The following is a 13,809-nucleotide window of genomic DNA, read 5'->3' as shown; positions in this document are numbered from 1 at the left end:
GCAGCAAATGTCTGGTTTTTGGTGCAGTATCTACATAGGTGTATAGAGGCCCATTTCCAGCAACTATCACTCCAGTGTTCTAATGGTACAATGTGTTTGCTCATGGCTCAGAAGGCTAATTGATGATTAGAAAACACTTGTACAATCATGTTCACACATCTGAAAACAGTTTAGCTCGTTACAGAAGCTACAAAACTGACCGTCCTTTGAGCAGATTCTGGAGCATCACATTTGTGGGGTCAATTAAACGCTCAAAATGACCAGAAAAAGAGAACTTTCATCTGAAACTCGACAGTCTATTCTTGTTCTTATAAATGAAGGCTATTTCATGCGTGAAATTGCTAAGAAATGAAAGATTTCCTACAACGGTGTGTACTACTCCCTTCAGAGGACAGCATAACAGGCTACTGCGGGTACTATTTAATGAAGATGCCAGTTGAGGACCTGTGAAACGTCTGTTTCTCAAACTAGAGACTCTGATGTACTTATCCTCTTGCTCAGTTGTGCAACACGGCCTCCCACTTCTTTTTTTACTCTGGTTAGAGCCTGTTTTGAATGGTAGTGTACACTGGAAAAACAATCTAGAAATAAGTACAAATTTCTTAAAGCTACAGTGTGTAATTTTCAGCGACATCTAACGTCCAGACTGCAGACCGCAGCAACATGAACATCTCCCTCCCCACCGCTTCTCCCCCCCAACAGTACGGCGAGCGTTACGGGACAAAATGTCTTCCACGACGTCCGCATCACCTACCTTCTCAAGTGATAAGGTTTGTTTACATAGATAATTTTACAGATAGTATTTCATTAGTCTGTGTAGGGTATAGATTTCATGTAGACTTAAGATAATAAATATACCCGTTATTTTTTCTACATCGTTGTGACGTTTTGGTGACGTTTTGGCAATCTCGCAATCGCTAGTTTGTTGGCTCTGCGCTGCCGTAGCCCAAAGATGTCTGCCTCCATGGCTGCGAGACCCGCTCCTATGTATGTAATTATAAATAACGAATTCTAAGGCAACGCAAATATTAAGGTTAAGAGGCTGAGCTTGTAGATGATGATAAATAACATAGTTATGTATAATATATTACATTTCTGACTGTATATCCCTGTAATTATTACACACTGTAGCTTTAAATTAAGTGTATTTACCTTTAATTTGGGGAGGTAAACGAGATAGTTTGCCAATGGAATGAGTACTTCTATTCTTAAAATAAGATAAATAGATAATAAGCACTTGAAATAAGCAATTGTGTTTTCTTATTTTAAGTGTAAATTGTCTTATTCCATTTGCAAAATGTCTGTTTTATCTCCTCAATCCAAGAACAAATGCACTTATTTTAAGAAAAAAAAGATGACTTATCTAGATTTTGATTTTTTTCCAGTGTGGATGGATTTGGTCCAACCTGGTATTAAATGTTGATTTATTTTCCTTATTTAGATTTCAAAAATATTTGACTGAAATGTTTCAATATTACTATCTAAATATTTCTTTAATATTTCTACCTGTTGAAGAAAAAAAAAAAAACAGCCTATTCTAAGAAAGCAATTGATGTCCGTGTGTGATCAGGACTGAGTCAAAAACACTTTTATGAAACAGTTCTGAAGGAAAACAAGGGAACGACCAGCGTAGCTTAGATGTCTGTAATTAGGAGACCTGTGTGTAGAGTCATTACCTTTTTGCTCACCCCTAAAGGTCTCTTCAGACTGATCTTTACCTGTTCTAGCTCCTGGATTCTGTGATCTTTGGTCTGGAGGATTTCCAACACTTTTCTGTCCTTCATCTCAGTTTTGTGCTTCTCCCTGTGAACCAAAGTCAAGAAAAAAAAAGGACGTTATGTGATTTCAAAACACATTGCATATGCCGTCAACGGGCCATAGTTTGGAGACACTGCATCAGCTTCAACTTTGGTGAATTTCCCTGATCCAAACAGCACCTGTGAGTTTTAAGCTAACAAAAACAAAACAAAAAAATCCTTTAATTCAGGATCAGTTTGTTTTAGCAGCTTTAGACCAATGGGAACAAACTATTTCATCAGTCGTTCCTCCTGCACCTCTGTCTCTGAGGCCTTTTTCTTTCGCGTTTTAGCCTCTTGTGATCAGCCTTCTCTGCTGGTCGGCGATGAAAACAGCTTTTGGTCCCGGGAGGAGCCAGAACACAGGCAGGACGAGCTGCGTTTCCTCATACATTAGGCTGTGTTCGCCATGTCCTGAGCAACCAACCAATCACTCTACAAGATCTGCACACCAAGAGGAAGGAGGGATGAATGGCAGCTCCCACTGGGCAAAGGCGCTTGACTGGAGTCGACACAATTACAATGTCAATATCCTCCTGCGCATTAGGTGATACAATACACAGACAATCTCTAGGTGCATGTTCCCACCGCAGCCTCAGTGGACCAGCGCGCTTTGATGGGGTTCCTATGGGGGGTGGGGAAACTGAAGAGGGTGTGGAGTATGAAATGAGACGCAGAGGTTCTGGGAAAACTCTGCATGCTGCTGCACTTTCAACAACAGAGGTGTTCAGTAGTCCTCCAGAGCTACTATATGAGCTTTCAGATGCTTTACTTCTCCAACGATGTCCCTTCCTTTTAGTTTATAATAAGGCATTATTTCATGTTAGTCAGTTAAAAAATGTATAACAATAGATCAAAGTTTGTTGTCTTAACGTGGCAGGACGTGAGAAAGCTCAGAGGCTATGAATCCGTTTGCACGGTAGCCTCATGTTCGCTTTCTCTATCTAAATATGCCGAGTCAGGCAGCACCTCTGGGTTTTCTGACAGTTCCCATGCCACAGTTCTTCATCTGGCTTAACCATTCAGCAGCAGAGGCCTTATTCCATCTTACCATTTATCCTGTAAAGACAAGCATTTGGCAGGAATGTTTCAACTGTCCGGCAGGAGAGCGGCGGAGGAGAAGGGTTTTCATTAAAGAGGTTTCCGTTGTTTGAACTGGGAGACTGGGGATCAGGGGGCTTAAACCAGCGTCTGCACCTGATTCCATCATAACCCATGCAGGTGTTTAAAAAAGAAAAAAAACAACAACCTGAGAACAACTTTCACACACATTTTTCTCGGCTTTTGAGATAAAGTAAGGTTCAGCTTTTGAGCTTCTCGGGTGGCGAAGTGAAAGATGAATCCACTCACCGCTCCACCACCAAACTGACGGCCTGGGTCAAGTCTGGATTGGCCACTTGGAGCTGCTTCCACAGAGACCACACAAACTCCTTGTCTGCCTGTAAAATAATGAAGGATTCTAGAGTTATTTTCTTACGGGGGATAAATAATCATCATATACATGACATCACGGCTTTAATCAGCCTGTCAAAGAAAAAGCAGCAACACATCACAGCTCTTCTGGCTATAAAAAAGAAAATAAAAGATTAATCAGCACGCTCATTGGCATTAGCATATGACAGTAGGGAAGTCGATCAATTATTTAAACAACTTGTACAAAACAGTTTTTCATCTGGCCTGCCCTCTCTAATCATGCGCCTCTCCATCGCTGAGATGTGACCTTCGACTCGAGGGGAGCCAGCGCTGACACTTGTCATTATGAAGTATTTATGACTGGGGAGAGCAGGGATCCAAATCAAAACACAGCGGTCGGGCTCGTGTTTTCCTTATTAATCTATCAATCGGTCTCCGGACGTGTTTTCCACCACCGCTCCAAAGAAACTCAGAACTGATGACAGAGGTGGGGTTTCTGAAGAGCCGGGCGAGCCGCTGACACATTTCCAATTCAAATCGTCGCCCCAGATTCTCAAACATTTTTAGGCAACATTACATTTAATGAGGGACATCTAAAAACTACATTTGACATTAAAAGACAGAATTATACCAAATCGACTTAATATAAAATCATCTGATAAATTATGTTCACATCATCAGAAGATAAAAGTCGTCCCTCCCACTGGAATCTCCTGGTTTCCAATTAGTACATGAATTTTAAGCCCCTTCTCAAAAAGTGTCTAATCAATTATTTAGTCAAAATGGCAGCATCAGACCTTGATAAGGCCATGAGCTGAACATATAAAGTGAAAGGACTGTGATGTAGATCTCTGCCTCTGTGTGTATCCTCCATAGTGGTGAAGGGGGGTGGAGTTCTCGCAGAAAGAAAAAAAACTAACACTGGTAAGCTGCTAATGATTAAATTAGGCGGTGTGTTTTACTCCGTCTGCCTGGCCTTTGGCTGCCATTAACCGTTTCAACGAGGACCCTCATCAAGAGCTCTCCTCTGCCGTATGTGTGCTTAAAGATGCATTCAATGAGCGTTTGATGATCGCTGAATTATTCATCCTGAATCTGGATCCTGGGCTAAACATACCAGAGAGCCACTGGAATTCAGCACGTATTAATAACATTAGTATGTTCTAGCTGGAACGTTTGCTGGCTGACAGATGAGACTCTTTGTAGTTAATGGCTATCCTGAACCCAATCCTGTCAGAGACTTAAGACATCAGTGGTATTCAAATGTCACTATTTAAAATGTACAATTAAGGCCTTTATTAGATAAACAGAATCACTGGTGGTCTGCTCTGTCGTGCAAGACCACCGAGGAGCGTTTCCGACCCCGTTCAATGCAAGGCTGCAGCTCAGAAGTAAACAAAGTACGGGGCTTAAGCTTCGCTCGGTGCAGATCGTGTTTGGATCACAGATCTGTGGAAGGAACAAAAACAAGGAGGATGTTCTCACTCAGTCTCACTCTGCTATCATGATGAGGAACCTGTCAGCAGCCGCCTCAGATCTTTGATTCCTTCATCAGACCAGGCTTCAGAGGAAACGCATTTAGCAATCTTTTCTTACGACATTTATCATAACATCTTCATCCAAACAATAACGTCTATCTCATAGCAGGTGAGAAAAATAGGGTAACCAAAGACTCTCCTCAAACTCTTGTAATTTTAAGTTCATTGACTTATAAGGCGGCAATTAACAGTGAATTTCATCCCAAAACACCTGAATACAAAGAGAACCATAGAAAGCAGGAAATATAGAGTCACATCTATCAGATCTGAGTGAAAATAAACCCAATGCAGTCAAGGTTGTTTTTTTTCCCCAAACAGTTCAGAGAATAAAATCTGTCAAAGGAAAATTCTTGTCCAGACTTCAACCGGGCTTATATTGTGGAATTTTTTCCCCCTTTCGGGCCGACTTTCCAGTCGTGCGAGAATTTTTCGATTGGGCCAACTTTCAGCCTTATCGTGCCTCGCGTAGTGTACAGGGGGTAACGAATGCCGATCAACCTCCCACGACCACCTCCTGATCAGGGAATCCTGAGGTCGGGAGAAAATCAATAGGTTTGCGCTAAGTGCACAAACAAGGATTCTTCTTCTTCTTCCTCTGAAATGAAAACACAGAAGCATGGTGGGGGTGCGGGTGAAACGGAATTCTTTCTGTAAAATTGACAGACCATAGTAGCCACATTTGCTAAGCCATGTCTTTGTCCAAATACGTCATCGCATTTTCTTCTTAGGGCTTTCAGCACTAAATTGCACAAGTTGTCAAGGCAGCGTGTTTCACTCTTCAGCTTCATATTCCTCTTCTACTCGTTTGGCTTCTATATAGACGAGTCCGAGTAGCGGCATCTTACTGTGGAGCTGAGTTCACTGCAAAAAATCTAAATCTAGATAAGTCATTTTTTCTTAAAATAAGTGCATTTGTTCTTGAATTGAGGAGATAAAAGAGACATTTTGCCAATGGAACGAGACAATTTACATTTAAAATAAGAAAACACAATTGCATTGTCTTATTTCAAGTGCATATTATCTAATTATCTTATTTTAAGAGTAAAATTACTCATTCCATTGGCAAACTATCTAATTTACCTACTCAAATTAAGGGTGATTACACTTAATTTAAGAACTTTTTACTTATTTCTAGATAGTTTTTGCAGTGTTCGACATGGTTTTTAGACGCAAAGTGTGAGCAGGTGGACCGCATCAGAGCGTCAGGTTGCACAGTGTGAGAACATACATCGTGAGCTGTGAACTCACACCGTACGAAGAAACTGCAGGGTTTCGTCTTACAGTGTGAGCTGTAGCTGCGTGCAACGATTAAAAAAATAAAAATCGCACTGTGTAAGCCCGGCTTTCATTGTCCCAGGAGGTGGGAGTGAGGTGGACGATTTGTTACTAAATATAACAAGACCTAATACCTGAGCATGTATGTGGTTCGACAATTGTGTTTTTGTTCAACTCCAATTACAGACCAAATAGAATTGTCAGTCCTCCCTGCAACTAACTGCAAATTGATTCATCTGTCAATTCTTTTTTCAATTATTCTGTTAATCGAGTAGACTAAGGTTCCTTAAAAATAATTTACAAAATTAAATCAGGTGATACTAAAACTTTTACACTTGGAGAGCTCTGGATAGAGCATATTGACAGACAAAAAAACATTTTTTTTTTCTTCTTAAAGTCGTAGGGAAGCGGCTGTTCCAACTGTTGCATTTCTGAAATCTCCTGAGTGGTGCCTGACTTTACACGAGTGAATAAAGTGAATGTGATTGGTCGCTTATCAAGAGGGTGTAGCGGAAGGTTCGCAAGCAAGTTTGATTGTGGCCGATGTCTCGAAGGCATCTGCAACATAGTGCTAGTAGGTTCCCAATGGGAAATTCCATTGGGACCAAGTAGCACTAAATTGGTGACTTAGAAACGACACTGTCAAGGAACACTATGGAGAGCGGAAACACGCAAGAGGAGGAGAGTTTAGTGTCGGAGGTCGTGGATGAGTCTCCCCCGGCGTCAACCATTTTTTATTTAGAGGAGGAAAGCGGGGATGAAGATGTTGTGGAAGAGGACGCCAGGGCAGCAGAAGCTTGGTTTGGTGTAGAAGGCTTACAGCCGTACATGTTTTAGCCCTTGCCTCGCATCGCTGCCAGTTCTGTTAGCTCTACACCTGCCGAAGACACAGACGTCCATCCCCTAAATTAGCTGCTCTGTCAACTTAATGCATTTTTTACAGTGTCTATGCTCCAGTTAAAGATTAATCAATTACTAAATTAGTTAAGGATTATTTCAACAATCAATTAATTAATCCGATTAATTGTTTCAACCCTGCTCTTATCGGTCTCCAACCTTGGTCCTCAATATCTACTGTCTTGCAGGTTTTAGATGCTCAATCAAATGAATGGTTGTTACCAGGCCTTTGCCAAACTTTGTGGTATGCTGACGAGGTCATTCAGTCATTTGAAACAGCTGTGTTGGAGCAGGGATGCATCTTAAATCTGCAGGACAGCAGATCTTGAAGACCAGGGTTGAAGACCCTGATCTAAACAATCAGGTCATGACAGCTGGTTACATGAAGCCATAGGACAAATTTTAGAAAGAAAATTGGCTCAGCACAAGCAACAGTCTGCTGCAACTAAGATTGGAGAATACACCAAAAACAACAACACAAACCCAGAAGTACTGTTTTTCTTTTAGTTTTTAATTTATTTTGAATTAACATGTTAATAACGTCAGCAGCTTTTTTGGTCACTGCATCTAGGAAATAAACGCAGCTACAAAGATCATCTCTAAGTCAGCAGTGTGACGTACAGCATGCAGAAAAGAATAGCTTTAGTTTAGGGCTGCAATGGATCCTTCTACTGCCTGGTCCAGGAGGGAGAATGTTAAAGACAGTGATAATGTCTTTACAGTGAAACTGACAGTGATAGCTCAGCTCATCATTTCCTCTTTCAATGTAGGAACCTGACCCACATTTTCTTTTAAGGTTAAAATGTTCACTTAATTTAACTATTAAATTAAAACCAAGTTTATAAGAAATTATCTTGTGTTAGAGTACCAAGAGGATTTAAAATGCCACCAAACTGCAAACTAAAACTAGAAAACTGTGGTGAAACATGTTTTTTTTCACTTATGAAGGCCTGCATTTCAGAGAAGTAATTCGTTTTCTAATCGTAATCTAATTTGTACATTTTGTCATTATTCTACTTTCTAAACGGTAAAATCATCAGCAGTCCGACCAAAGACTGACACTTAGATATGTTAATGCTGAGAAGCTTTTTTCCACTCAGATTAATTGCCATAAAACCCAAATCTACAATTTTTCGTTTTAAAACATCCCACTATTCTCCTACAAATAAGAAAAAGTCATTTTTAATTGTGGAAAACCCACTAATGGGACATATCTATAAAAATGTAAATAGAATACTACTGTTGGATTCAGCTTTGACCCCTGAAGTTCAGAGACATGAGTTAATCCAGCAGATTACAGAATAGTTCTGTAAGATTCTTCAAATTAAAGGCAAAAAAAAAAACTGCCTAACAGCAATGCAGAGCTGCTATAAAGCGAGGTAAATGCCTGACATCCAGGTCTGTCTACCTGCAGAGGTATGCTGGGCACCACCTGGTGGTGGGGATGCAAAGAATCCTAAAGCACTGATTAAAAGTCAAAACATAAGCATTTACATTGATTTTTAGATTTTATGAAAACATGAAATCCAGCTGTGTAAATGCTTTAATTACAATCATCATTTTGGCATAAACCAAGACTACATCAATTTTAAATCAATCACTTTTTTCCTGAGAGTGTAAAATAATTTGATTTAAAGGAATAGTACACCCAAAACATGATTAGCCTTCATTTTCTACTCACCCCCATGCTGAACAACACTCTGGAGTACTTTTTTGATATCTCAAATGCATCTGGAGATCTGGGAGGCTTCTTGCTGTCTGCTGACATTCAAATAATGGAGGTCTATGGTGACCGAGACAGAAAGGTCCATAAAAGTCCACAAAAAACGTGTCAATATTCCTCCATACTGCTCTTCCAATGTATTCCAAGTGTCCTGAGTGGGTAGCGTCCATAATTTACTCGAAACAAAGTCATTTAGAATGTTTTTAGAGCATAAACAGTAGTGTATAGGAGTTCCTGAAAGCGCGCACATGCACGCTCACGACGCTACGGAAGCCGGCAGACCAAACCAGCGCATTCAGCTCGGCAAAGAACTCATGCTCTTCCTCAACACTGAAGTCCTCAGACATTTTTCTTTCGTTGTTTCTTTCTTTGCACAGGTAAACAGCACATTTCTTCTTCTACGCTTGCATTATCGGCAGAGCAGACGCTGAATGCGCACTTTCATCTGGTTTGGTCTGCCGGCTTCCGTAGCGTCGTGAGCGCGCATGTGCGCGCTTTCAGGAAATCCTATACACTACTGTTTATGCTCTAAAAACATTCTAAATGACTACGTTTCGAGTAAATTCTGGATGCTACCCACTCAGGACACTTGGAATACATTGGACGAGCAGTATGGAGGAATATTGACACGTTTTTTGTGGACTTTTATGGACCTTTCTGTCTCGGTCACCATAGACCTCCATTATTTGAATGTCAGCAGACAGCAAGAAGCCTCCCAGATCTCCAGATGCATTTGAGATATCAAAAAAGTACTCCAGAGTGTTGTTCAGCATGAGGGTGAGTAGAAAATGAAGGCTAATCATGTTTTGGGTGTACTATTCCTTTAACTCATAGAAGCATGATAAAAACGTGTCTAGTAAGACTCACTGAGAGAAAACTAAAGTAAACATGCGCCTGGTTGCCATGATGTGCAAATGGTCCAACATGTGCGACACAAAGATGTCAGAGGAGTTTGATGTTAGAACCACCAGCCATAGCCGTCATAAAGACACACATGTGTATGACGTCATCCACGCACCAGACTGGAGTTGTGACAGGCAGCCCGGGCCACAAGCGGCTACGCTCTACCCCTTCTATTCATTCGGCTAGCTAATCTGAATCGTTCAATTCCATTTGGAGAGCGAGATCCTCTTTGGTAGTAGCACTAGACATCATCCAGGCATGTGAGTAAAACTAGCAGCAGTTCAGCGGACAGGATGAATGAAAGGTAGCCGGCGCGCGCAGATGACGTCATTCACACTCCACTTTGTATTAAAAAAATATAAATATAAAAAATCTAACCACGGATGTCTGGGGGACAGTGATTCGCCTAAATGTTATGAATGCTGGCGTACCATAAAGAATAAATTATGAACAGTTCAGTTTGTGCCTTCAAGTCGTTGCCCATATGAAGACGTTACCTGGATATAACCTAACCGAATATCTTCAGAATGGCTCCAACTGACACAAAACTCATATGGGTGAGTAGAACATGATGTACCGTAATAACATAAAATCAAGGGCCCAATGTAAAAAAAAACATGTTCCCCTTTTAGTACTGGCCAAGCATTTTCATTTAATTTCAGTCCATCCCTATTTTTGAAGTAATTGAGTTTTTTCATACCACAAACAGCATATTTTTAGTAAATATGAAAACTACAACTTATTTAGACCAATATGTTCAATGTGTTCATGAATGAGGGGAAGATGGAGGCGGATTGATGCGACGTCTGCTGTGAAACGTGCCCTGTACCTGTCTGTTGTGGTGAAGAGACAGCTGAGTCAAAAAGCAAAGCTCTCGATTTACCGGTCGATCTATCTTCCTACCCTCATTAATGATCATGAGCTTTGGGTCATGACTGAAAGAATGATATTCCAGGTACAAGCGGCTGAAATGAGTTTTCTCCGTAGTGTGCCTGGGCTCTCCCTTAGAGATAGGGTGAGGAGCTCAGTCTTTCGGGGAGGACTCAGTAGAGCCACTGCTCGTCCACCCAGTTGAGGTGGCTCTGGCATCTGATTAGGATGCCTCCTGGACGTCTCCCTGGTAAGGTGTTCCAGGCTGGTGGGACTATGTTTCTCGGCTGGCCTGGGAGCGCCTTGGGATTCCCCCCAAAAGAGCTGGCTGGATAGAGGGATGTCTGGGCCTCCCTACTGGAGCTGCTACCTCCGCGACCCAACCCCGGATATGCGGGAGAAGATGAATGGATGTTCAACTAGACATAGATCTCTTTCAAATGTGACAGAGAAGTCATTGGAGGGAGAAAGAAAGCACCTATTTTAAGAAAAGTTTTTTACAAATCAGGACGTAAACATAACCTGGCCTAAACATTTTCAAAATCTAACATCAAGAAGATAAAAAAAAGAGCACATTCAACCCTGTTCTTTTTCTTCCTCAGATGGTCCCATCGTTTACTTTGCTTCTTTTACATCAGCTATGAACCAGATTACAAGAGGACTTGGCAGAACAGACTGCATATAAGCCAACAACAGCATCACATCCCAACACTGGTTACCCACTCGTCTGATCGTATGTCCAAATACAGCAAACTGCTTTCAGAGAATCGGCATATTTAAGAACCATCTCTAGTAAAATGTATTGACATTAATTAACCAAAAATTTAATGAATAAGTTGGGTTATTAATGTTTATTTGGTATTTAAATTTTGTATTTATTGTTTATACTGTATAAGCTGTATTTATCAAACATCTTATTTCTAAATCAATTAGGAGTGACATAGAATTAAAGCATAAACAAAGCTATGTTGAACCAGTTGTTCAGCATGGTGGTGGAGCCCTGGTGATGTGGGGATCTGCAAGCATTGAGTTGACCAGGGATTATTTTCTCTAATCGTGTCAGATTTGGGAATCCCCTCAAGTGCAAAGCGAGAATTTTACATCCTTGTTTTTATAGAGACTCTGTTAGATTTTTTACCAGGCAAAAAATATAACATTCAGTATGTTTTTATTAGATTAAACTGCTGATCAAATAGTACGCCAACATTTCTGAGCCAAAATACTAATATATGCATTCATACTGTTGGTGTAGAATACAACCTTTTAATAATAACATACTAATGGAGGGTATTGTCGCACAGCCATACATACCTGGCACTGTATCAACTCCTCCGATAAGTTCTTCACCTCCTCCTCCAGAACCAGGACGCGGCTGTTATCATGTGAGCACATTTTGAACCGACAGCGAAGGGAAACCAAAGCAGAAGCAGAACTAGCGCCGATAAACGATGCTATTATGGCTAACACCGCTAACCAGAGCCTTACTCCTAACGGTTAATGGTCATATTTACGCTTTAATACCGTGACGTCACTCCTGTAGACAGTTTTAAAACATGACCAAAATGACCGCCTGATTATCGTCTGACAGCTCTTCCTCTCGTCCCTCATAAAAACGCGGATGAAACTTTTTCTCGACGCAGTTACCAGGGCGACGGATTCTTCCTTTCAAACGAGCCCGCTGTTTTCCGCTTCCGTTTCACTTCACAACAGCGCCGCCTGACTCCGCTCCATTTACACGCCGGCGCGGCTGGCGGCGCACAAGCAGGCGGAGTTAGGACAGTTTAACCCTTTATAGGAAAAAAAATCAAGCCAATAGTGTTATTGAAATCCAGAAAAAGACCTTATTACAAGGGTGTAACTTTGTGATGAAAGTTGGTGGGGACACTTTAAGGGTGGGGGCTGATGGACCTACAGTTAATCAACACAAGCGCTTTCAATAGGGTTTGTATTTTCCAAAAATGAGCTCAAACATATGATTATTGAGTGCTTTCAAGTGAGTGCACAAAAGAACCAAAATACACAGATATTTATATTTATGAGTAGTTAGACATTAATGTATTTAAAAAAAAGGATGAATAACAGCAATATGTCACGCCTCCCTAGTATGCACACAATTTCAGTTATATTCATCCATCCAGCAAAATGTGGATTGATTGATGGATGTTTTCCCTTTTACCTTTACATTGGTGAATGTCCTCCTTCAAAAGCAGCAAAATCAAATTTAGAAATTCGTCCCACATATTGTCAAAGTCTATGTATTGAAATTATTGGTGGGGACATGTCCACAACAGTCCCTCAGAAAGTTAGGTCTGTGCCTTATTACCTTTGTAACATTAACAAAATATGGATATTTGATGGCAAATAACATAAGCGCATCTATAAGAAATCCAGGAAAAACACTGAGTAGAAGAAACACTTTTTTTGGTCCAACATAACCTTAGAGGCATTAATGCTGATACTGACACTTACTTTTTTTTTGTTTATAAGCCTAAATATAATTGTTAACTAGGCTTATTAACTTTTTAACTTTACTTTTTAACTTTTCAATTAGCTTTTTACCCTTTTTTTTCATTCTTTTTTTTTTCAACTTAATTTCTAGTAGGTAATATATCATTCAAGGACTCATCTAATCTGTCAAATGCCAAAATTAGATGAACAGCCATGTAGCAGTGTCTTTGCTGAATGGCTGGGTATAGATCTACTGCTTCTAGACCTCACTGAGGTCTAGAAACACTAGGGGGGGGGACTCCGTTTGTAAGGGCAGTGTTATGAGCAAGTGATCCAAAACTGTAACTTGCCTTATAAAGGGTTGAGATGCATCAAGTTGATACAGAGACATACCATGGCATTTTCGAAAACAATATTGAATTTCACTCAAAAATCAGCCAAAGATAGCGAATGTCCCTAGTTCTTAAAATTATGAAATAATTACCAAGTATTTTATTTCTTCTATATATCTTTTATTTATCTTTTGCAAATATATATTGAAAAAGTTAAAAAAAAAAGGAGATCAACAACAAAAAAAATAAAATAATTGCCTCTTTTCAGCTTACCCTCTTTCCTAAAGGTACTATTTGATTCACGTCGTACTGCGGAAAACAGTTAAATCTGACATCTATTTCTAATCCATTATATGAGAGTAAATTTGAGCTAAAACAGAAGAACAAGGTGCATTCATTGAATTTGGCTATTATTTTTATGTTGTTTTTATCTTCTTCAAATCTATGGATTGAGGAAAAGATCTTTGCTGAAGTAGATAATAATACAGTGTCTATCACAACAGGCCAATAAGCCTTCAGTGCCTTAGGTTACATATCCTCCATCATTAACCCTTTAAAGTCAATTGTATCATATTTGATACATGAGTTTGTGATATTTCTGCATCATCATTTTG

At 40.2% G+C, this 13,809-nt stretch overlaps 1 protein-coding gene across 1 annotated transcript in view; it reads right to left on the bottom strand.

The window, feature by feature from the left end:
- Positions 1–12,109, bottom strand: part of cntln (centlein, centrosomal protein) — a 161,975-nt gene extending 149,866 nt beyond the window's left edge. Inside the window, exons 1-3 of the mRNA XM_038278586.1 lie at positions 11,727–12,109; positions 3,147–3,235; positions 1,719–1,803 (exon numbers count right to left, since the gene is read on the bottom strand). Of these exons, the coding sequence (XP_038134514.1) occupies positions 1,719–1,803; positions 3,147–3,235; positions 11,727–11,807 (255 nt within the window). The 5' untranslated portion in view covers positions 11,808–12,109. The remainder of the gene's footprint in view (positions 1–1,718; positions 1,804–3,146; positions 3,236–11,726) is intronic.
- Positions 12,110–13,809: the final 1,700 nt, after the last annotated feature.

Source organism: Cyprinodon tularosa, unplaced genomic scaffold, assembly GCF_016077235.1.
Source record: "Cyprinodon tularosa strain WSP-4 unplaced genomic scaffold, ASM1607723v1 ctg142, whole genome shotgun sequence".
Lineage (NCBI taxonomy): Eukaryota > Metazoa > Chordata > Actinopteri > Cyprinodontiformes > Cyprinodontidae > Cyprinodon > Cyprinodon tularosa.
This window is presented reverse-complemented; position numbering and strand designations above follow the sequence as displayed.